The 26,425-nt window shown below is 36.0% G+C and overlaps 1 protein-coding gene across 1 annotated transcript in view; it reads right to left on the minus strand.

The window, feature by feature from the left end:
• The window catches only part of LOC138707851 (GILT-like protein 1), a 67,657-nt gene extending 46,937 nt beyond the window's left edge, over positions 1-20,720 (minus strand). The window contains exons 1-2 of the mRNA XM_069837832.1: positions 20,423-20,720; positions 880-1,014 (exon numbers count right to left, since the gene is read on the minus strand). Coding sequence (XP_069693933.1) covers positions 880-1,014; positions 20,423-20,497 — 210 coding nt within the window. The 5' untranslated portion in view covers positions 20,498-20,720. The remainder of the gene's footprint in view (positions 1-879; positions 1,015-20,422) is intronic.
• Between the last annotated feature and the right edge of the window lie 5,705 nt (positions 20,721-26,425).

A 26,425-nucleotide genomic window follows, 5' to 3' on the forward strand; every position in this document is an offset into this window, starting at 1 on the left:
CACTAACTTTGTACACTTGAAGAATCGAGAGTTTCATTACACGACTTCTAAGCACACTGAATGCCATATGGCTACTGGAGCTCGATTGCGCGGGAGAAACGGTTAGCGCGCGGCGGAAACCACGCAGGGTGCGGCTAACCGGCTGGCCGGCCGCTCTTTTCTGGGACGTATGATAATAATAGCTCTGTACTATGCCTAATCATTGAAGTAAGATTACCGTGCACATAGGCTACTGTATATTTAGCATTCTCTTTGTTTGGATTTCTTCTCATTATACAAATTATAAAATGAACATTGCCATGCTTATGCATTTAACATTCTCTTTCTTTGCTTAACTTCCTTTCTTTTCGTTTATTTCTCATTTACGTGAATTAGGAATGATTGAATATATTACCACGTTTGTGTAATAAAAATTCTCCTTTTGTTGCTTCCTCCTATGAATTATTGAGAGAAGTACAGTGGACCGGATGATATCCCACCGTATATAGGGTGCAGATTGAAAGGAACAACAGAGTACACTTAAATGATAGAAAATCTATATTACGTCTTGTGATTAAATGCACGGTTAATTAGAAAATTAAGTTTGAAGTTTCAGCAGTCTGGTAACATTGCTGCTAACACAATGCTGGGTGATACAAAACGTAGTTTTTCGATTGTCTTCAATAAAATAATATCACATGCCAATACGACCAGCTCCAGAAACGACAAACCAATGCGTGTCTCATCAGGAACACCTACAATGCAGTGCTTTGTGCATAAGTTTTCCCGGATGGATTAATTGACTAAGTAAATGCGTTCTTATGATCATAAACTGTAAATTTCGAGCCTGATGCGCTTTAAGATTTCTCACGCGACATTCATTCCCTCGAGATTACTTACCGAGGCCTTTCCGAATGGCACGAATTTCAGAGAAATAAAATCCTTGAGGTCTTTCCACACAGGGTACAGCTGACGGGAGACGAAGCGTTGGCTGTCGGGGCAGAGGGTCTCGTAATACAGCGTGACGTTCACACCCTGTAACAGAAATACAGATTACACCAACATTCTCATAGCCTGAGCAGAGACTTAATCATTATAAAGACAAGTTTCGATCCACGACGGAGGAGGCGAATGTAAAACCTGAAAAATTAGTTAATCTAAGTTTATGGTCTTAGTTATTTGTCGATATTACCCTGTAATGAAGTAGTGACGTTTGTGAAAGATCATCACATTTGATTCGAAGCACTGTTGAAATTAATAAGTGCGAGAGAATTATTATAAATTTTGTTCCTGGTTGTATTATTTCTTATTTGTCGTTCCCTTCTTGTCATGAACTTCTCCTTTTCTTGACATAAATTAGTCTCCAATAATTGCTACGGCCGACTGGACTGATTACTTTGTTACTATTTGCCGAGATTTTCCCATTTATGGGAAGATTGTTACGTATTCTTTCCGTATGATGAATCCCCGGCCTCATTTCGCTATCTCCATTGTCAGTAGATAATAGAGATTAACAACGCTCGAGAAAGCGAGACAAACAGCGCCCGCAAAGCCGAAAACCCGCACGACATTGTTCCATACGTCGTGTTCGTGACGTAAAGACTGGTTGTGATTGTTCCTAGACTCAATATTGACGACTCCCGAAGTCCCGAAGTCAAGCAGCCTTGAATCGCCACCGTTGTCTATACCTGACTGAACTTTTATCTACTTTGGCCACTGTTATATACGTATTAACACTCAAGTGGCCTATTTAAAACATCTCTACCTTTCAGTGTATAATAATTAGGGAACGGAATTTGGAGTAGTAAAAGCTAGTATTGGCATCTACACAGCCATTTGTTTAAAACCCTTTATACCAAGTCCTCCCCTCCATGACATACTCGCAGCTCTCTGCACGTCAACAACAGGTGAACGGGACAGTTGTCGCATAAGAACTTCAACATGCAGGTTTGCAGTTCAGCGTAGTGAAGTGCAGGTACAATACCGAAAGTGTACTATATATTTACAAATACTATATTTGTAAAAGCTAAGATCGAGTATCAAAATTCAGGAAACAATTCCCTAAATTATCGCTTCCCCCATGTCCAGTTCTTAAGAGATGGGGGTCATGGTTAGAAGCTTGCAATAATTATTATTACGCACATGACCTCCAATCTGTGAAGAAAGTGGTCCAGTCTTTCGATCTTGATGACGCGGCTGCGATCCAAATACGCCAGGAACTGCTAAATGATAGAACAATCAAAAAAGAAGTCATGGATATTAAGTCAAATTTTTTATATTTACCGGATGTCATTATTCGATTAGTACAGTCAGGAGTAGAACTAGTTGAGCAATAAATATTACGAGTACTATTGTAAATAAACTGAGCGCAGTAGAAGGTGAAGTAGGAAAACGTGTTGGTGAAAAAATGAACAGAGTTTTGATTAAAAATGATAGGTACAGTATTCTTAGTCGGATTTCAGATGCACTAACAAACACGTGTCCCAATGACGTCATTCAACATGTGAATTTAATTGACGTATTTTGTTTCAAGTACTCTCCAATTGAGTAGCCCAGATGCAAAACCAGCTAACTGCCAAAAAAATGAAAAATGAGATAATGGTAACCGTAGTTTCAGTTCGTCATTAGCTACGTAATAAACCATACATTCAGTTACAAATCCAACTCTAAACCCTTTAAATCTAGTAAATAAAATTGCATACGGTTGCAAAACCTGCTAAGTGTGGAGAGCGTAAGGATGCAATACCTGCTAACTGCATAATGCCATGTTTACTTTTGCAAAACCTGCTAAATGTCACTGAGACAACATGGCCATATTGAGAGTTACGGATGCAAAAGCTGCTATTTCGATCTCCATAAGGATTACATTGAGCATACTAAAATAACGAATAAGATATTATTAGACGCTGATAATAAAACTACTTTTTGCTCGTATAGTTAAATTGACTATACTGCTGCATTTAAGACATCAGCTGAGAGTTTCTGCCCGCGCTTTATCGGGGACTTCTAACCTTTTATGTTAAGTGTGTTGAAGTCTTGAAGTGGTTACTGTGATTATCTTGCAGTTTTTCGACTTTTGCCGAAATGAGTGTGGATGGATATGGTGTATCCTGTTTCAATAACTCTGTTAGTGTTGAGGGAGAAGATACAGATGATGAAGAGAATGGTACCAGTGAAAAGGCGAATCCAAAGGTTTAAACAATAAAGGTAAACATTTCCAAAATGACTACATTCCAATGGGTGTCATCCTTAAAGAAGCAAACATCAGGGACACTGAAAGACTTCTGGAATTGCACTTCGGGTAGGAATGGTTTCGGAATGCAAACCTGAACTTCTACGCCGAAATGTTCAACCAGCAGCAAGACCTGGCTGTTGCAGACCTGAGTGACGGATGTAGTGGACTTCGAACTCATGGATGAGGAAGAACCGAACATTTTGTAAAGTGTTATATTACATTGATGTTTGTAGAAATTGCAACACCAAGAAGGATACATGTGACTGAAATGAAATTGATATCACAGTTTAGATACATGACAATACACAAGGATTAGAATTACAGAACTGTACCTGATCTGTGACCGTGAGATTTCAGTATGGAGTGAAGCCTCCATGCGCTGCTATCAGAGCTTCTAAGCGTCGTGGTATGGAATCAAAGAGTTCCTGGATATGTTCCAGGGGAATCTCCCTCCACGCAGTTTGTATGCGAGTCCACAAAGCGTCAAGAGTGGGTGCTGGAGGACCATGACGAACAAGTTGCCGACCAACCATATCCCAGACATATTCGATGGGCGAAATGTCTGGCGAACGTGCAGGCCAGGAAAGCAGTGATACCCGTCGTTCTTCGAAGAAGACTTGCACAATCCTCGCCACGTATGACCGGACATTGTCCTGCTCAAATATGGCATGTGGAGTTGCCTGAGGAAGGGGCAGTACCTCGGACTCTAAGACCTCTCTAATGTAGCGATTGAAGTTCAGATTGTCCTGAATACGTAGGAAGCGAGATCGCATATTGTATCACACTAGGAACTTGTCCGCAATGCCGCTCAACAATGCAGGCTCTCAGACTGCGTTCACCACGGTAGCGCTTAACACGTATGTGACCATCACTGTAGGACAAGTTGAAGCGTGACTCGTACGAACACACTACATTTGGTAATCTGTTTTCCACATCTCCCGAGTTTGGGGTCGTTCGGGCCATTTTTTCTGGGTGTTGCACTTTTCACAAACAGTACTACATAAGGAAACCTTCAAACTATAACATTAGTATTCTGTTCTCCTTTTTTACTTTTTTATAGTACAATATTAGTGTGTGTTTAATAATATTTAGGTATGTACCGAAAATAAGAATGTTGTCTTCTACCATCAGATTGTTTCCAAGTTAGTCTTGTCAGATAAACTGTTAACATTGATCAAATACCAGGTTTTGCAAACTAATGTATCGTTAATATGGCTACCTATAGAGTTGCAAATCCTGCTAAATGCTCTGTTCGGCTGCAAAACCTGCTATTTGCAAATTAATATACAATATAACTAATTACCTATTAATCATATATTTCTGAGCTGTAGGAAGACAAACTAAATATTTTTTTCCCCATTATTTGAACTATAAATCATGCCTCTAGCATCAGTGGTTAAGTTTTTACACAATTTTCCTCATTTGCCAAAATTCGTCTAACTCGCAAATAGCTGGTTTTGCAAATTGGCTACTCAATTGTCTCTGCAGATGTAGAGCGGAGTTTTTCCATGTTAAAAAATTTCCTCCTTGCAAAAGAGCAAAGTTGTGTTTGGAAAATTTGAAAATGATATTTACAATTTATTATAACAAGGCACAGCAGGAATGATTGCTTCATCACCAAAACATAGCATTAATTGAAAATACTATTTCGTTGATTCTACATTTTGTTCAATATTTAATTATATATATATGGAAAAACGCATGTAGTTCAAAGTGAAATGCAGGTTATGTATGTAGGCCACTATATGTCATTAAACTATTCCATATGTTTATTCTGAAATACGTTTACAGCACGTTGCGTGTAAGTTTGTATGAAGTGTACTGTACTCGTCCATGCTCCGTGACGCAGCTCGCTCGATAGTCACTGAGCTACGAATATCTACACTACGTTTCACCATTCTTTATAATACTCCAAATCCCTTTCCCTAATAATAATCCATTCTCCAGTCTTTATTTAATTACTAGATCCTTATTAAAAGGCTAGGAATTTTCTTTTCATATGTTTAAGATCAAGTGTGCAATCTCAAGTAAAAATATATTAATGTTACGTTGTATGTTTCTTAGAAATGCAAATTTATTTGAGAATTGTTTCTTTTTCCCTATTTATATAACCATAGGCAATATAATATAATATAACTAAGATACTGTTCTGTTTTGCTTTTTGTCTCATTTAAACATTTATAATGTTATTTATTTCAATAATGAATGATATTCAAATTTACGAAATCTTTCCAGGCCGACCAAATGCTATTTCGAGAACGATGAGCAAGATTCGAAGCGCGTCAAGTTGAGACTCGAAAGACAAATGCAACGAACATAGCGAGCGAGAGCGGCAGTTAGTTTTGTTCATATCTAGTAGATAATGTCCTTAAGTAACAGAATGAAACATATTGTGACCTCATCCAACATTTGCGTGGGCTGGAACATAAATCATTACTTTTTTGTGAGAATGAGGGTGCTGTTCGATATTTTGAAATATGCAAGTGAAAGTGGAAGGTATGTGTAATAGTAGGGTAGGGTAGTGTAGGGGTCAAACATCCATGAACAATACGGCATCATGTTACTTGAAAGGAGTATGTGTACTAGTGGGATAGGATAGGATAGGATAGGATAGGATAGGATAGGATAGGATAGGATAGGATAGGATAGGATAGGATAGGATAGCGATCAAATATGCATCAACGAAACAGCATCATGCCATTCGTGTTTATTACGGTAGTCGGAATAACGTTACAGCACACATACTCTCCCCAAAAATCCATAGGGTCACATCCATTCTGAACGAGGGTCGACTCATCATTGTGTTACGCCTTAAGCGTAAAATCACCGTCTGCGATAACCATTTCACACTGTCATCCCGACAGTTATGCGACCACATACTCGTACAATGAATGAATGACACGGCGGTCGACTCACAACTGAAATCACATCGCTCTCTGTGCGATAACCATACATCACACTGGCATCTAATGATGCAACCATAAAGTATGGATGCCATACGACATCTTGTGATACCACAAACTCAACATTTAAAATAAAACATATCTGTCAGCCCCGAACTTCGTATTAGGTCTTTATTACAGTCATCAGTGCTACAAAAGGGCTTGTCATATCTCGGACTCAGGTTCCACCTCTCGCGTTCATTAGATTGATTCTTGTGTGAGCGAGGTCGGGGAATCAGAGCTTTTCCTGGGTAGGCCTACTTCCATTCTCCTGAACCTAATGAATTTCCACCAAAACTCTCATTTCGAACCTAACATTTTCTCTATATATAATTTCATGTCAGAATAAATAAACAAATATAGACAAATGAATGAATAAGTGAAAAAGTAAATAAATAAATAAATACATAAATAAATAAATAAATAAATAAATAAATAAATAAATAAATAAATAAATAAATAAATAAATAAATAAATAAATCATTGAATGAATGAATAATTAAGTAAATAAATCAGTAAATGTATATAAATGAATGATTAAAGAAATAAATAAGCGAAGAAATAAATAATAAGTAAATAAATAAACACATGAATAAATAAATAAATTAAAGTGACATATGAGGAGCTTGGTATCAAAGTTGGACACCAACTCCACTTTTTTTTTTACAGGAGAGGCGAAAAACTAAATCCTTGGAAACCATTGTCACCGTCATACGTAATTTTTTTAAACATTCTCACGGGTCATAGAAACATTTTTTCAGTCTCAAAATGTGATTAAAATTAATATTCAGGTCGCAATTTAAGTTTAAAAAGTGGAGTTGTCCATCTCCGAAACTAAGTCATGGAGTTGTCTGTTTTTGAAACGAAAATGAAGCCATATTTAAAGCGAATTTGTCTAAGTCTCTTCTAACTCAGTTTCCAAGCAAATTTACGTAAAACAGTAGCCTACTTACTCATCCACAAACCCATTATATAAACAATCGGCAATGTTTGATTCGCGATGCGCGATGGGAAAATGTGGTATGAATGTGGGCTTCTCATTGGCTACTGAAGGAATTGTCCTAATTTGAAACCAAGCCACAGTGGAGTTGTCTACATTTTTATTCTAAAGCGCATAATTAAGTGCTATTTTCGCTCTGTTCTGTCCGTTTTTGAACCTAAAGAGTTCCAGAATCACCTTCAGCATACACAATTCTATGAGAAACAATCGATATCTCGAAATCGCAAAAAATAAACTTGTCTAACTTTGGTACTATGCTCCTCAAATGAACTTTAGTGATTCCGGATGAGGGTGGCCAGCCAAATCATGAAACGTGCTCGGCAATAAAATGAAGGCAGTTGTAGAGGTATAGTTTTTGAAACCGGGTGGCATATGGGGATGTTTGTAATATCTGGTTACCGTTAACGAAATCACCCATTTCGTAATAACGAGCATAGAAATTTCATTCGTCTCACCTCCTTCTCAGGGAGGTATACGCATAATCGATTATGTTATGAATAGAGTCCTGCGTTTGGTTCCCGTAAGCTTCCAAGCGACCCGCGATAGTATAGGTGTGTGTGGAGTACAGAACACTTGCACCAAACTATACTGTACAATTCAGGTCTGCTGTTCAGTGAACATGCGAAAACAAAACAAAGGTGGGCGCTTGGAAATCAGTGCTCTAATAGAAGAATTTGATAGCACTTCATTAGGAAAGATGAACATGTACAGTATTTTATCAGAAAGAAGGACAACTTTTCAATTTGTAAAACTTAAAATGTTTACACTCATTATATGTAATGAGTTGAGATTCGTGAAGCACGCAGTCATAATTTGTTTTATTTTAGTTTGTGCTGATATTTATGTTTTTTCACTTGTTAATTCCAACCTTTAATTAAATCTAAAGTATCTTAATGCGTTTTATTTATTGCAAAAATCAGGGATAGACAAATTCCTGTCAGCATGTAGCCATGGCGACTAAAAATGTTTATGTGGTGTTTGAATTGTTTATTGAGTTCAGTTTTTTTTTAACTTCGATTTATTTCATGTCATTATGACTAATAGGCCTACCTAATGTTAACATAGCGATTAGGGAATAAATTTGAGTATGCTTTTTAGATTAATATTGTTATTTGTTGCGCAGATCAAGATAGATATATCAATCAGAATCTCAATCAGAGATAGAAAATTCGTATAATAAGTTGAAATAACAAACTTTAATCTCAGTCAGTATGTTCGATAGAGCCAATTGCATAATAATTCATCACTGATTTTATGTTACCGTAGTCAATTGGGTCCAAGAATCGAAATCGTGTTCTTTTACCATTGCATTAATGTGATTATTACTTTTACTACGTCATACTACAGGGTGTACATAAAAGAATATAGCGATTTTAAAAGTGTTTAATGGTACTTTAACTAACTATAACAGTAACAAAACTCATGTTAAATGAAAGAGTAATATCTCTAGTTTACATTATGAGTTCATAAGTGTTCAATGTGAGCCCCGTTTGTTACACGACACACATCTAACCTCCCATACTTTAATCAGTATGTATGCAGTGATGGCAGCAACTTCTCGAATCCTGTCTCTCAACTCGGGCAGGTTAGCAGGTTAACCTTTCCACCAAGATGAAATGTTGATTCATCGCTGAACACAACACAATCTAGAAAGTCATCATTTTCCTGCTGCAACATTTCAAGCGCGACCTTGGAGCGCACAGCGTAGTCAGTAGGCTTTAAAGCCTGTAACAATTGAAGAGTCCACTGGAATACATTTTGCAGGAGAAGCAATTGAAAGTTTGAAATGCTTAGCGCTCAAAGCTTAACTGTGATTTTCCGATCATTACTGGACAATGACTATCAGTGTTAATGCCATATAACTCTGCATGTACATTCTATAATATATGTCTTAAGCTATGCATTGACAGTCTTGGTTCATTTTAGGCAAGAAAGTGACATCCGTCATTCTTGCAGTGGACGCATATGGAAACCTTCTTAAGACCTTCCATACTGTCATCACTGGCATTGCAAGTTCACGACTAGCCTTTCTAACTGACTTTTTAAGACTTCGTAAGAAAGAGTCCCGAACGCGCTGAACATTCTCCTCAGACACTCTTGGTCGTCTCACACTTTTACCTTTACACAGACAACCGGTCGTTGCCAACTGGTTATGCCATCGACGAATGTTGTTGGCATTTGGGGGATCACGATTAAACTTCCTACGAAACGCGCATTCAACTGTTTATAAATAATCTATTTACAACTCTCAAGCTTCAAAACACAACATGCTTTCTGTTGAGGAGTCGCCATCTTTGTTATTATCGCTGCCAAGGAAACAAAACAAAGGAAAGTTATCTGTGCATGCATACAACTAAAACTGTCTTCCTTCTTCTTTCATTTGAGCCTACAAACAACTTTCTACGCCTCATCTGAGTGATAATATAATGACTATAAACTGCTATATTCTTTTAAGTACACGGTGTACTTTTGACCAATAAAACGTTACGGAACGACGTGTTTCAACTAATCATGGTTGCTCATCCTACAATTTTTATCACCTCCCTAACATTTATTTTTTATCACGTTCCGAGCATTTGTTTTTATCATCTCAGTAGCGTTTGTTTCTTTGTGTGCCAACATTGTACTTTCAGTAATTGTAACTTTTGATCCTCCTGTTGTCAAGTGGAGTAACAAGATTATCCCACTGGCGATTTTTCAATATTATTTTTATTTCTTTCCATACTTCTTTTTTGAAATTCCATCTATTTGTCCGTTATATGTTTAAAGAAATAACAATTTAATTAAAATAACATTAATAATTAATCTACTTTAATAGTACATTATGCAACGAGCTTATAATGGTAGTAATTAAGACGCAAGTATGATTGTTTATAAAACGAGCGCAAACGAGTTTCATAATTTTCATACGAGCGTCTTAATTACCGTTATAGGCAAGTTTCATACGACTTTTTATGCTCGACCATATTTCTAACTTGAAATTATTTAAAATTAGGTCTTCTTATGGTTATGTGCGAACTGACCTAAATTGTGAGATGTGCGCAGACGCGAAAGTATTGATTTTTTCCGAGGCCGAATGTCATTGACCTTGACAGAGAATAAGATGAAGATTATTCTGATATAACCTGGAAATTGATTTAGAATTGAAAAACGAGATGACAAATTGGACTTATTTGAATATTATTTACAATTAACGCTAATTATTACAGTAACAGAACATAACCTTCTGCGACAGTATTGGATTTCCAGCCTCCGTGACTTTTCGCTAATTGTATTTCGAGAATAATCGATATAACGGTACAAAGCTGACTTGTCAGTGGCTGAACACCTGAACTTTAATGAGTAGGTGTACTTTAATGACATGCATTAAAGGACTGCTGCCAGGTGTATAATTACTACATTTCGGCATGGTCGAGCATAAAATATAATTCACATTATTCATGTAGGGTGATCTTGTTACCCCCCCCCCTTGGTAAGCTATGTCATGAAAATTCCAGGATACAAATTTCAACTTGTAGCTTCATTTTCTTCACTTTTAAGTTTATCTGCTTCCAAATTATTTTATTTTGTGTTAATTATAACATTATATTTTATATTGCTTTTTATATTATCAAGACCTTTTGTTTCCAATTTTTTAAAATTTGTTATATCTGTATGGTACGGTTTTTCTAAAAGTGATTTTGTTAGAAATATCTAATAGTAGAGTCTTTTTTCGGAATGCTTCTTGCAGTATAGGTGGTGTTCGAATATTTGAATTTCAACAAAGAAGAAGAATTTATATTAGGTTCATATTTGTATGTATTTGTTGTTAGAACTTAAGTATTTTTGGGGTTTTATTTTATTATAAAAATGGTTCTGAGATTTTCATGATTGTATAGATGGTATTAGAATATTTAAATTTCAAGAATTAACAAAAATGATTTGCAGTTTATTCTATAATACTGTGACTTTCTTGGCTCATAAATATGTTTTCCGTTACGTTCAAACTAAATATCATTCAAGAGTTTGTCTTGAAATAGAACAGAAGCAAGTTTAAATTTACTGTAGGTGTTATCTAATAGTGTCGCCAGTAACATAACTACAGCTCATTAATTTTGGTGTACGTTTTCAACAAAAGGAAACGGAACTTTTGAATCACCCTGCATTTTCAAAAATAGGATGATTAATTTGTATTTTTACATTTTCTTGAAGTCTGTAGTCAATAATATATAAATTGTTAATATTCCAAATGATTAACAAAGACCGGTATGTGATTTTGATGGGGGTAATTGTATTAGGCCTAATCCCATTGGTAGTAGTAAGTTTTGAAAAACCTTGGTAGCAGGAGGTTTACAATGATTCATGTTTATTTCATCATCCTTAATTAAAATTTTTTTTTATCATTTATCTTTTTTATATTACTTACGTTATGTCATAGCTTCTGCTGTATGAGACTATGGATAGTCACGTATCAGAGATTATTTCATATAAACAGGGTGTTTCAAAATACGGGGCATAATTACAGGTATGTATTTCCCACATGTAGACAATCAAAATAGTTCATTACAACATGTGTCCGGAAATGCTTTATTTCCCAGTTATGGCCTTCACAACATTGAAATTCACCGGAACGTTTTTCTCTCCGCAGGTCGTTGCCGTCAAAGGAGACATTAAGAGGGTACTCTGACAGTTCATTCCGAGGCGAAGGTTACATTCAGTGTTGTGTAGGCGTTAGACTGTGCGACATGTATTCAAATGAAGAGCTGGCAGAGATACACTTCATGTACGGTAAGGCGGACGGCAATGCTGCGCTGGCTCGTCGTTTGTACCAGGAGAGGTACCCACAGCGACAATGTCCAGATCGGAAGACATTTGTACGTCTCCATTACCGTCTGTGCGAGTATGGAAAGTTTAACTCTCCTGGTTTGGGAAGGGGACGACCAAGATCTACAACTCCACAAGTACAGGAGGAGATTCTGGAGGCTGTGAACATGACTCCTCCTATCAGCACACGAAGGGTAGCGTTGCAAGTCAATGTTCCTCATACGACTGTCTGGAGACTGTTGAAAGAGTATCAATTGTATCCTTATCATTTGCAACGTGTACAGGCCCTGTCACCAGCAGATTACCCTGCACGAGTTAGGTTCTGTCAGTGGTTCTTGCAGCAGTGTGGTGTAAATCCGAACTTTCCTGCCTTAGTATTATTTAAAGATGAAGCACAGTTCACACGAGATGGCATAACAAATTTCCACAATCGGCATGTATGGGCGTATGAAAACCCACGTGCAACTGTTCCATCTCATCACCAGGTGCGGTTCTCCCTCAACATGTGGGCCGATATCATTGGTGATCGATTAGTTGGACCCCATGTACTTGTAAACAGTCTTACGGGGCAGGCGTACACAAACTTCCTGGAAAACACCATATCTCATATTTTAGAAGACACTCCACTGATCAATCGTCAACACATTCACTTCTTGCATGATGGCGCTCCTGCACAATTCAGTCGTACGGCTCGCCGGTACTTGGATCGAAGGTTTCCTGATCGATGGATAGGTAGAGGTGGCCCAATTGTTTGGCCTCCACACTCACCTGATCTGAACCCTCTCGATTTCTACTTGTGGGGCCATTTAAAATCATTGGTTTATTCGTCTCCGGTGCCTGCTTTGGAATCCCTTCGGAATCGAATTGTGGCATGTTCTGAGGACATACGCAATACTCCTGGAGTTTGGGATCGTGTTCGCAGGTCAATGAGACATCGATGTGAGGTCTGTATTCAAGCAGGAGGTGGACATTTTGAACATCTTCTGTAATGACAACGACCTGCGGAAAAAAAAAACGTTCCGGTGAATTTCAATGTTGTGAAGGCCATAACTCGGAAATGAAGCATTTCCGGACACATGTTGTAATGAACTATTTTGATTGTCTACATGTGGGAAATACATACCTGAAATTATGTCCCGTATTTTTGAAACACCTGTACATATGTATATATACAGTAGCGTGCAAAAATTAATCCGAACAACGTAATTACTTATGCAAAACATTCAAACGGGATAAAAAAAAAGGATCTAAGACAAACCTCAGTAATCTATGTGGCCTCCCTTGTTCCTAATAACAGCTCTGAGACGATTTGGCATGGATTCCACTAATTTCCCACAAATATTCTTCATTTCTTCATAGCGAAACCATACACCAATGAGGGCAGAAATAATCTTCTCCTTTGTAGAACAATCCATTTTTTGCATTCTTCTTTTGCAAATTGACCACAAGTTCTCAATGGGGTTGATGTCGGGTGAGTTGCCTGGCCAGGGGAGTACCTGAATATTCTTCTTGTTGAAGAATTCTGTAGTTTTTCGAGACGTATGGCATGGTGCCAGGTCTTGTTGGAACACACCTCTGCCATCCGGAAATGATTTTTGCAGCTGGGGTACGATTCTGGTTTCCAATAAGTGAATATATTTGTCAGAATTCATCATTCCCTGGTAGGTATTAATGCTCCAGGCCCTTCATATGTAAAACAACCCCAAAACATTACTTTAGGGGGGTATTTGGGTGCTTGTTGGAGATGAGCTGCTGTTACTTTTTCGGATCCTTTCCGTACGTAAGAAACACGGTGGCCGTGGACCTCGAAATGAGACTCATCGGAAAAAATTACATTCTTCCAGTCATTCACTGTCCAGTGTTGATGTAATTTTGCCCACATTAAGCGTTTTTTGCACATAACAGGGGTTAGCAGTTGCTTCTTAATTGGCTTACGAGCCCTTCGTCCAGCTTCCAAAAGCCTACACCGCACTGTTGTGACGTGAATATTCGCCCCAGTGGTAGCCATTAACTCGCGGGTTAATTCGACAGCAGTTAGTCTAGGATTTAATTTACTTTTCCTGACAATTAAACGATCATCTGCAGGTGAAGTCTTCCTTTTCCGGCCACAGTTTCCTTTTTCTGAGGTGTGATGGATCCAGTCTCCCCGTATCGTTATATGATCGAATTAACAGTAGCCAAACCGATGTGACATTCTGCAGCAATTTACCTCTGTGTCATAGAAGAATGCTCTGCTAATGTTATAATTTTGGACCGTTTTCGTGGAGTTGTATCCATTTGTGAAGACGACAGAATGTACACAGGATTGCAGTATTAAGTCTTCAACACAACTGAAATGCTTATAAGTATAAAACTACAGGCAAAATGTCACATATTATAAAAAAAATAATAACGACAGACCTTCAACAATGGAATTACACGTACTACAGATGTCAATTAAAGCGGTATGAGCAGCTGTGAGGCCAACAATGACAGAAAATGTAAAAATTGTCGTGTTCGGATTAATTTGCACGCTACTGTATATATATATATATATATATATATATATATATATATATATATATATAATTGAAGGGGAATGCAACTGTTTTAATAAAAATGAAACTGAATCAACAAAGCTTTCTTGATTATTAATCGTCCATAGAGTTCAATGAAGATAGTATAGTTGGCACAATTGGTAACAAGAGAACAGCTCACCATAACACACTACTTCATCTAGCGGAATATTTGTAGTGATTAGATGGTACATTCATACATTTTCAAGACAGTTTAGTATTTTAGTAAGTCAATTAATATTTTATTGTATTAGAGCACAGGTACTTTCTTTCTTCTAATCTTTATACACTTTCTTCTAATCGTGTAATAGTCAATTAAATTCCACTCGAGTTTTGATTTTTTTTAGATACATCAAAACCTCTACTGAGATCACTGTAGATAAATTACGAAATATTACGCATGAAAATTCTTAAATATTTGACATTTGAAGAGTCCACTGCAAGAATGATGGTTGTCATTTGGAATACATTTTGCAGGAGAAGCAATTGATAGTTTGAAATGCTTAGCGCTCAAAGCTTAACTGTGATTTTCCGATCATTACTGGACAATGACTATCAGTGTTAATGCAATGTAACTCTGTATGTACATTCTATATGTCTTAAGCTATGCATTGACAGTCTTGGTTCATTTTCGACAAAAAAGTGACATCCATCATTATTGCAGTGGACTCTTCATTTGTAGAGATGATTTGATAATGATCGGTAAAATGATTCGAAAGTGCATCAGGCTTTCCTAGTTCCATAAAACACACCTACTTTACGTTTAAACATATTTGTATCAGTAGATCGATCCATAGTTTCTGGTGTTCGGATTAAGGAAATATATAGTGTTTTCGCGTAAGTGATGATAGAGGATTTAGCAAGCACAGTTTTTCATAACATATGTGTCCGGAAACGTACCGTTAACAGTTAATGAAGCGATTAAATGGAATAATGTGTCCATATTAACCTACTGCACAACTACAACCTTTGGCTATTCTGTTGGTTGGGTCACCTATCGTTGAGGTTTTTGTGACTAGCAGACTGGCATTCACACAGAAACTAATAGGAGAGATAGTTTCTTATTTCCTGTTTGTTTAGTTGTCACCACCTTCCTGTGCACATAACAAAACTGCCAGCCTGCTAGTCACAAACGCCTGAACGATAGGCAATCCAACCAAAAGATATGCCAAAAGATTTTACTTGTGTAGGAGGATAACAATGGCAAATTATTAGCTTTAAGAGAAGACGTAGTCCCAAATACACTGTTATATGTAATTAATCCCACAATTTTTCAGCTATCCATCTGAAATTTGGTACAGGTATTTATAATGACTGACTCTATTATGATACTTAATTACAATACTTTACTATATCGTCGGCCTCGTTGGCGCAGTTGGTATAGCGCTGGCCTTCTATGCCCGAGGTTGCGGGTTCGATCCCGGGCCACGTCGATGGCATTTAAGTGTGCTTAAATGCGACAGGCTCATGTCAGTAGATTTACTGGTATGTAAAAGAACTCCTGCGGGACAAAATTCCGGCACACCGGCGACGCTGATATAACCTCGACAGTTGCGAGAGTCGTTAAAAAACATAACATTTAACTTGCCATATCAGGAAGCCTATTTACGAACCCACCTAACCTAACCTGATATCATAAAAAATAAGGAACATTTTCTCATGATCTATTAAAGATATGGTTCTAAAATGTTGTACACATTTTCTCTACATTGTATGTAACAAAGCCTGCAGATAGCATTTTAAAACTTCAAATGGTTTTTTAATAAATTTAAAAAAATGTGGTAATATTAAAAAATATCATTGCTTTGCCAAAGTAAAGTACTTTAAATATTCCCTAAAACAAATTTTCTGCAAAAAATTTTTCTTCATATACCAAACTCTTTATGTAACCTCAAAAGAAAAAATCAAGGGGTGTTAAATCTGGAGACCTGGTCGGCTATTCTACTGGTCCACGCCGATTAATCCAAAGTCCAGGGAACAGTTCGTCCAGTCTGCTGCAACATTTCTGAGGCTTAACCCACCAGAATGAAGAATGATATTAATTCTTCTCTCTTTCGATAATGCCATCACGAAAATCAAGAAATTTGTTATAGAAAAGCTTCAAATAATACAACAATGCATTGAAACTGTCACAGGTTAACCAAACAGTAAAGTAGGAAAAGTTAATTACCAGAATTGCATAAAAATACCTTTTCTAAAGCTTCCTTAGTACTGTACCATGTTATAAAATATCTGTAGATACAGTAACTAATGTTTGTGTCATTATGACAGTTATCTTTAAACAACTTGAGAACGATTAGAGATATCTCAAAACGGATTGCACCATTGATTTTTTCAGAAAAGTTCACATGATTTTGAGTACCTTCATGACTCCCTTTCCATTTAAAATTTCAAAGTTGCATCCAAAATGGCGGCTTTTGAGATAGCTGAGGGCTAGAATCGAATGTGCCATTGGTAGAGCATTTGGTCTTAGAAATACTGGTAACACCTGTAGTAATCGAAAATCAAGCTTATGGAAGATATTTATATGGTTCCAGACTTTCGATTCACTCTGTATATACAGTATCTTCAGCAAATTATGTATGAGTCATATAAATGTTATCTCTTTCACAGGAGACAGTTGCTTATGGTATAACAATTTGTCACCAATTGAAACGAACATTTGCACTTAGAATTCCAGTGGAATTGTGGATAATATAAGGCGCTCAGCACACAAACGGCCCAATCCACAAAATTTGCACATTGAGTTTTTTGCTTTAAAGAGCTCCTCATATTGTTCCCTTCAAAGTGTAAATCGGCCTAATCATCATTCCCAGTTTTTCCACGAGATTTCAGCACGTTTCGTTTGTGTATCGCATTTCACGCACTGTTACAAGGAGGTAAAGTGGAAATATAATTTTGTGAGTTGGGCCATTTGTGCACTGAGCGTCTCATAAGCCTACATGACACGGGCCTGACAGAACTATGTGACTTATCTTACATTCATAACAATTCCGTTGAAAGAAGTGTATGATAAGGAACTGATATCGTATCGTCATTATAGAAGCGTTGTGCCACTAGGTGTCCAATACATTTCTTGTAGTTAAAATTTGGGAATTAAAAGGCTTATATCAAGAGAACCTAATTTTTCGGCCTTCACCTAACAGGAACTCTACCACTTTATTTGGGTTTTGTTCATACTCTCGCCAAATGACATGATTATTACATCGCAGATAACACTGGGCAACAAATTTAAACTTTGTTTCTGTCCTTAGATGAAACTATGTAATTTTAACTAAATCAGAGGTGCTGAGTTCATTTCTGAAAATCAAAATTTTCTAACACATACCATTTTTATGGTACATGCACTTCACTTATTTACACAAATATGTTATACTAGCACATAAAGCAACCCTTGTTTGGCCAAAATTCACAAATTAAAATGTCTTTTTTTATATTTTAAGTTTGTAGACAGCTTCTGCAATCTCTCTGATGAGTGACCAGCAATATTCAACCAGCATATTTGCATTCCACCTTCCACTGAAACACTTTTCGAAGGTAGATATTTATTGATGAAACCTCTCCCCGTGTTCATCGCTTACAGCACCAAGGTTTTTTTTTGGAAAGAAGTCCAGGTGACTGTCAAGAAAGTGTACTTTCAGTGACATGTTGCATCCCATAAGGTGAAAGTAGTGCAACATTTCACTAACATTAAATATATTTTTATTTTGAAGAAAACTAACTGCAGATTCGTTTTTGCGACCAAAAACTACATCGAATACACATGCTTTTTACAAAAAGGACAAATTTCACGTTGTACAGTGTAATCGATTAAAAATAATGAAAACACTGCTACGTTAATTACAACATTAATACCAATCATTCAACATTTCGTAAGAGACACTACAAATAATTTCTTATGAATTAATTTACTCACTAAACCAATTATTTTACATTTGTTGATGAACACTGTATGACAAAATAGGCCTAGGCCTACATAAAGAATTTTTCGATGGAAGTGGTTTATTTTCAGTGAAATATCGCGCAAGGACTTAAGAGTTTTTATTATGTCATCTCTGTAGTGAAGAACTCCTTAAATAGATCAATTAACAAATAAATGAATACATAAATAAAAATAAAATAAATAAGTATAAATAAAATAAATAATATAAATAAATAAATTCAAAATAAATACATATTAAATAAGTATTAAATAAAGTACGTAAATGTTAAATAAATAAATGAATAAATAAATAAACAAATAAATAAATAAATAAATAAATAAATAAATAAATAAATAAATAAATAAATAAATAAATAAATAAATAAATAAAACAGACGTCTACTATATTACACGTCACAAATACTGCACGTGCGAATCAACATCATATGAACACTGTTCTATCACTTCGGTGCGAAAAAAAAGTTGGCGAGTTCATGGCGATCAGTTGAGTATGGTATTGCTGAGAGAACGATATGCGTTCCAATACAGATTATTGTTTTGCGCGATCATTTTCTCAAAATTGAATGACAAGAGACAAGAAATGCATATGTTTCTTCACAAATTTCCTATTATCGCAATGGGAGAGGGAAAAATGTTTTTTCATAGTTTTCTGCCCAAGGACAGGTCTTTCACTGCAAACCCAGCATTCCCCAAACTTCCCTATTTTCCTCCTTCCTCTTAGTCTCCTCATAAAATCTATAGGCTATATCTTAATGTTACCTATCATTTGATATCTCTTTCTGCCCCGAACTTTTCTCCCATTCACCATTCCTTCCAGTGCCTCTTTAAGTAGACAGTTTCTTCTTAGCCAGTGACCCATACAATTTATTTTTCTCCCGCTGATCAGTTTCAGCATTATTCTTTCCTTATCCACTCTTTCTAATACAGCTTCATTTCATATTTTTTTCTCTTCATTTCACACACTCCATTTTTCTCCATACCCATCTTTCAATTGCTTCTATTGGTTTCTCTTCACTTTGTTGTAATGTAGGCATATATGTTTCTGCCCCATACAATGCCACACTCCACACAAAGCACTTCACTAACTTCTTCCTTTGTCATTGCTACACTCCTTTTGACTTCCTGGTAACAGCTCATGTTACTACTTATAGTAGTACTGCATACCAAGTATATGAAGCTGTATCAAATATATATGCAATATGTTAATGGAATTTATATATTAAATGATAAATTTACTAATTCCTTGCCGATTACGTTTCCATTTCTGTATTAAATAATAAATTTACTGATTCCTTACTAATTACATACAGGAATTTTTATATGAAGTATCGGTAGTACATTTCTTGATTGCCGATTGCGTACTGGAATATAATTATGTATTAAATATAAATTTACTGATTCCTTGCCGATTAAGCAATTTATGTATTACACAATGAATTCATTGGCGATTACATACTAGAAATTTATGTATTAAATAATAAATTTGCTATTATCTTTCCGAGTAAGTATGGTAATTTATGTATCGAAATAATAAATATATTGATTCCTTCCATTTAATTACTGGAATTGATGTATTAAATGGTATATTGACTGATTTCTTGCCGATTGCGTACTGATATACTTAATTTATACAAGTATAATGAGTGCATAAATTATGGATTTTGTATTCTCTATCTTTTAATCATAAGAAAGATATATCCTATATTTTTCTTATGATTAAGAAATTACACATGCGATAATTTCAGCGTGATAGCTTGTCAAATCTTTGCCTAGAATAAACACATCGGATACAGTCACAAATTCATTTTTTTTTTTTTTTTTTTTTTGCGTTATCTTAATGCTAAAATACTCAGACCTATGCATACCTTTCTTTGACCTTAAATGCAGTAAGTTTAACGTCGAAGTAGTAAAAGAGGAGGAGGGAAACAAAGGTAAGGAATTTCGTGTTTATTTGACACAACTTACCTGCCTGGCACCGCAAGAAACGTGTGCGAGCAGAAGCAAGGCGACGAAGATAATCAGTTTCAGAATTCCAATCATGTCGCTTTGTTGTGCACTCACTCGCGCCGAAATATTGGCTGTGAAAATCACGGATGCGTCTACACGTACAGATCACCTGGCGCGGTCTGCAGACGACACGATTCAAGAGAGCAGCAACACCAGCCCACTCTGCTGGACTCGCTCGCGAGTCAGCGACCTTGAGGAGGGGCGGTCCTCTGCCTGACAGTATATTACATCCATTACTTTTTAATAGACTGTGGATCTGGAAACATAAACGGACACACAATCGTAAGCGTGTAATTAATTATGCACTCAGTCAGACTTTTCGACAAATTACAGTCATTGACGGATTAGAGGAAAATACGTCTTACGCCAAAGATAAATTTCCTTCCAGGAAATTTCTTCAAGAGGACAGTCCACAACATCAAATTTTACAACACTTTCCGCCTATCCAAGTGATATAATCGTCCCGAATCTATGCGCCAATTTAAAAGTTTACTATTAAATAGTTTAAGGAGAAAATATACTTTCAAATTTTAAATATTATTAACCCTCACGGTCCCAAGCTTTTCAGCACCTTCCTTATACCAAGCGGGGTAGTTAAAACACCCCAGTAAATTTTTGTGTATTTTCATTGTTTAAAGCAATTTTTACTATTTAGTGACATATTACTTTTATTTATTTATTATGCCAAAATTATTTATATATCTAGTCCACACCTATGGAATAACGGTTAGCGCGTCGTGATTTCTAGCCGGAACGCATTAGCTTTAAAATTTAAGAATTTTATCTGAATATATATTTAAATAATTTAGCAGCTCTTTGCTTGCTACAAACTGTAATATTCATTTTATTTTTTTATATTTTCTCTTACTCTAAAATTTTTAATACTACTTAACTGAACAGAACTCTTAACAATATTTTCAGGCTGTAACAACCCGGAACTCATCATGGGGAGGTGGCTGCTATCGAGTTCTGCCCGCTCACCCACCCATTCATTATCTTGTTTTCTGTTATCAGTGTTACTCCAGTCTAGATGGAAAAAGTACTCACTTTTCTTTTCATATCTAGGTAATTCTTTCTTTCAACGAAGCTTGGAACGAATGTATGCATCTCTTGCATCATAGCCACATACAGAAGAAGCATTGTTGACCACTTTTACTAGTCTTTCAACGGCCTGTGTGTAGCAAAGTAAACAAGAAACATCAATTTGTTGTAAATTTACGTCACTCAGTATTTTCAGAAGCTCCTTAGTTTTTATATGAGCTATCACTGATGGCTCCATGACACTGCACTTCTTCCAGTCAATGAAGTCCATTATATTCCTTATCCATGAAATTTCATTCTGGCACTAGAAACTTGCGGACAGTCTTTCAATTACTTTTCCTTGCCAAAATTCTTCGTGCTTCTAAAACACGGGTTCCAGAGGATATTTCCAAGTGAAATCCGAATTCTAATAATTACTTTCTTCTGATAAGCTGCTATGTTGTATGGCACACTCTGGAGAAATACATGGCAGCTCTTCTTTTTGTTTACGTTTCATGGATCTTCCTTCCTCTTGTTTTTGCACTTTTTTTATTACTACATTGTCCTGACTTCCAATTGCCTTTTTCTACATGTCTGTTGATCGACCAGGAAATGTCTTTCTTTTTATGGTATATTTCGCGACTTTTCATATTTGCAGTTCGCAAAGGCAAGGCATTTGGATGCTGCAATATCAAATAATCTTAGCCTGTTACGTCTCAAACAGTCCAGTTTAGATTAATTAATTTTCTGCTTTTTTCCTGTTTTGATAAATTCTTAACTTTAATAAACAATTTAATATCATATCTGTTATTATTCTCGTGGAAACGACAGGGATCGAAGCGTGTTTCGATGAACTCACTACTTCATTTACAATTTTTTCTGCATTACTGCAGGTTCTTTACTTCCTTCACCTTTTAATTCTATTATATCTCGCTAGGTCGGGAGTGTTCTGTTATCGAATTCTTTTGGGGTACAAAAAATATTCCACGCCCTGAAAGATGTCTTCTTTCTTGTTTTTACTGGTGTAGATTTCGCCATTAAAAATAATACGCAACATTCAAAACACACATACAATGCACTACAAGGAAAGGCTTGAGAGAAACTGACGAACAGAAAACAGGGATTCTGTGACAGAAAGGAGAAACGATAACCACACCTTTCTTCACCCGCTCCCTCCCTCTACACAGTACGCACGCCTATATTGCATTGCCAGTTTGGAAGTGTCTATTCAGTCATGTATATAAACATTTATAACATCGGAACGTTCTTAATATTCAGTATTACAGAATGTAATTTTTTCAAATTTTTGGTGAGTTGTATAAAAGTTGGAAGGTTTTGCGCCTCGGTCAAAATTTAATATAGAACTCTATTTTTTGTGCATAATTGTTAGATATAATGACAACTTTTCCGCACTCCATGTTTTTTAAATTAAAATTTAATTTTTTCGATACATTCTTCTGTCCAGGGCTACAGACTTGGGTATCTCAGCAATTAAATATTTCGATCCTGAACGGAAAGAACTGTTTCTGTGTCAAAATGTTGGCAGTCACGTAAAATGATTGTTATGCCAACGATTGCCACAGTTTTTTTTTTAGTTTGACATAAAAAGCACTACCCCAGTAAACATACGTAGTATGGACTATGAGAGTACTGTAGGCAAATAATGGAATGGTGCATTAGGATTATTGGGAGTCCAGTGTTCCGAGATATACATATAACGAATAAATGTTATGATTTGTATTTGAATAATCAATACGCATTTAATGTATAAATTATACGCATGAACCTACAATATCGAATATCTGTTTGTAGGATAATAATCACGAATGTTGTTTGGCGTTACGTGGTAGCTTCAGAATGTCGTCATTTTGAAGATGAGGATTACATGGATGTGTTCATGACTGTGTTCAAAACACACATTTTTTCGACACAATCATGAACACACCCAACCACAACAGAAAACCCAAAGATAGCGCGGGATCTCCACTAGGCTTTGGACAATGAAGAACAAGACTTCGAAACTAATGAAGCCAAGGTAAATCCTGAATAGTAACACAGTAAAGAAGTTGGAAATTTAACCTGTGATATATAAGTGTTAAAAGTGTACATATAAAAATGAAGATGGATTAAAAAGTTCAATCAATTATTTAACGAGAAACGCTATTGTGAAACGGATAATCGTAATGTCAACAGACGAAGATTATATGAAATGAAATATTCTATTATTCATTGCACTGAGTGAAACTTAAAGTGTGAAAAATCGAGCTTTGTTAAATTACAGGCTACCTACATGTTTCTGTTTCAGTTTATAGCATTGAAAATAATAATAACAAAAAAAAAATCAAGCAATGATTTAGTTAAATATACGTTTATCTTGTAGACCTTTTAGGTTTTGAGAATAATTTTAATTGGTAATATTAAACCAAATATTTAAAAGTGGTTGAGGTTCATATAATTTGAAATTGTTGTGTAATGCAGTGCTAATGCTAATATAAAGTAATTGAATATAAAAATGTTAACTGAATACGATATCAATACTTCTCAGTTTTAATACATTCAGATATAAGGATAATACTTACTCACTTACAAATGACTTTTAAGGAACACAGAGATTCGTTGCCGCCCTCACATAAGCCCGCTATCGGTCCCTATCCTGTGCAAAATTAATCCAGTCTCCATCATCATACCCCTCCCTCAAATCCATTTTAATATTATCTTCCCATCTACGTCTCGGCCTTCCCAAAATTCTTTTCCTCTCCGGCCTCCCAACTAACACTCTATATACATTTCTGGATTCGCCCATACGTGCTATATGTCCTGCCCATCTCAAACGTCTGGATTTAATGTTTATAATTATGTCAGATGAATGCGTGCAGTTCTGCCTTGTGTAACTTTCTCCATTCTCCTGTAACTTCATCCCTCTTAGCCCCAAATATTTTCCTAAGAACCTTATTCTCAAGCACCCTTAATCTCTGTTCCTCTCTCAAAGTCAGAGTCCAAGTTTCACAACCATACAGAACAACCGGTAATATAACTGATTTATAAATTCTAACTTTCAGATTTTTTGACAGCAGACTAGACGACAAAAGCTTCTCAACATAATAATAATAAAAGGCATTTCCCCTATTTATTCTGCGTTTATTTTCCTCCCGAGCGTCATTTACATTTGTTACTCTTGTTCCAAGATATTTGAATTTTTCCACCTCTTCGAAGGATAAATCTCCAATTTTTATATTTCCATTTCGTAGAATATTCTGATCACAAGACATAAGCATATACTTAGTCTTTTCGGGATTTACTTCCAAACCTATCGCCTTACTTGCTTGAAGTAAAATTTCCGTGTTTTCCCTAACCGTTTGTGGATTTTGTCCTAACATATTCACATCATCCGCATAGACAAGAAGCTGATGTATCCCGTTCAATTCCAAACCCTCTCTGTTATCCTGAACTTTCCTAATGGCATATTCTAGAACGAAGTTAAAAAGTAAAGGTGATAGTGCATCCCTTTGCTTTAGCCCGCAGTGAATTGGAAAATCATTATAAAGGTAATAGTTTAATTAAGTATACGATTATTAAATTATTTAAGTCTGTTGTACCATGTGACTTCTTAATTAATCTTTTATTGTTAGCTTGGAAAATGAACGTTCTCCAGATTCATTAGTTATAAACAATGTCGGAAAAATCCTCATCAATTTCGATATTATGTGGCGAACTAGCATAATACAGGTCTGAACGCGGACAGCCTGTGTAACAGGCTGAAGGTCTCTGTTGAATACGTTTTTCCCAATAGAATGATTCCATCTAGCTGTGTATTTTCCCGTGTTTACCGGATGTTATCTGAAACTCGTAAGCTACCAAGTGTTTCATTGATGTCGGAAAGACACCGCTACCGGGACTTGATACGAATTAACAATTCATGGAATCCATAAGAAGGGCAATCTTAGTAATCTGTCTTGTGTAATTATTTTATTTTCTTACTGAGTTCGTAATTAATTATGAAATAAACTTATTGGAAAAACTCAAGATGCAGCATTTTCAATAATGTATCATATCACAATACCTATTCTAAAACGTAGAAATACCGTACAACTACAATGCTTCATTCCATTTAAAAGTTCGCCCATCAATAACTTCCTAACCATTACATTACAAACATAAGTACACCACCGGTCAAAAGTTCTCGATCAGCTATGAAAACAACTATGTACTTATTTCAATGTACAAACACATCGGAAAAACTAAATAGACCAACAAAGTAAACATTTTCTCTCTTTAGCATTATGATATGATAGAATATACAAAACGAAATCCCTGTTTTAACCACAAATCCATAGTTGTGATAGGTGCTCGAAAACTTTTGACCGGTAGTGTATATCAGGTTAAATCGATGCAGATTAACTCAAACTACATTATCCTGAAATATTTTACATTGCCCCTGAAACACACTGTATATAATAAATTAATGAAAGAATCTGACATTTTTGGTACAATATAACAATGTAAAAATAATTATTGAAATATGAATTATTTGAATGGCTCCCTATTTACATCAATTGTAATGGTTGTAAAATGAGAGAAATAGCATGCGACTTTGTAGTATAATTATATATGGAAGTGAAAATTGAACTTTCATAAAGGAATCACAGAATGCAGTTGACAACTTCGAAACAAAGGTGTTAAGGAGGACATTTGGACCAGTGGTAAGGGAACAAAAATGAAGAATCCGATATAATCATGAATTATACACCTTATACAACGATACAGCTTTGTCAACTTTCATACGGATCAGGAGACTGCAATGGGCAGGACATACTGTATAATCAGGATGGAGAAGGGAAGGATACCAAAGAGAACTTTAGAGGGGCAATATGGAGGGAAAAGACCTGTTGGAATACCACGGAATAGATGGGAAGTTATGGTTCAAGAAGATACTACCAGTTT

This window comes from Periplaneta americana, chromosome 10 (assembly GCF_040183065.1).
Source record: "Periplaneta americana isolate PAMFEO1 chromosome 10, P.americana_PAMFEO1_priV1, whole genome shotgun sequence".
NCBI lineage: Eukaryota > Metazoa > Arthropoda > Insecta > Blattodea > Blattidae > Periplaneta > Periplaneta americana.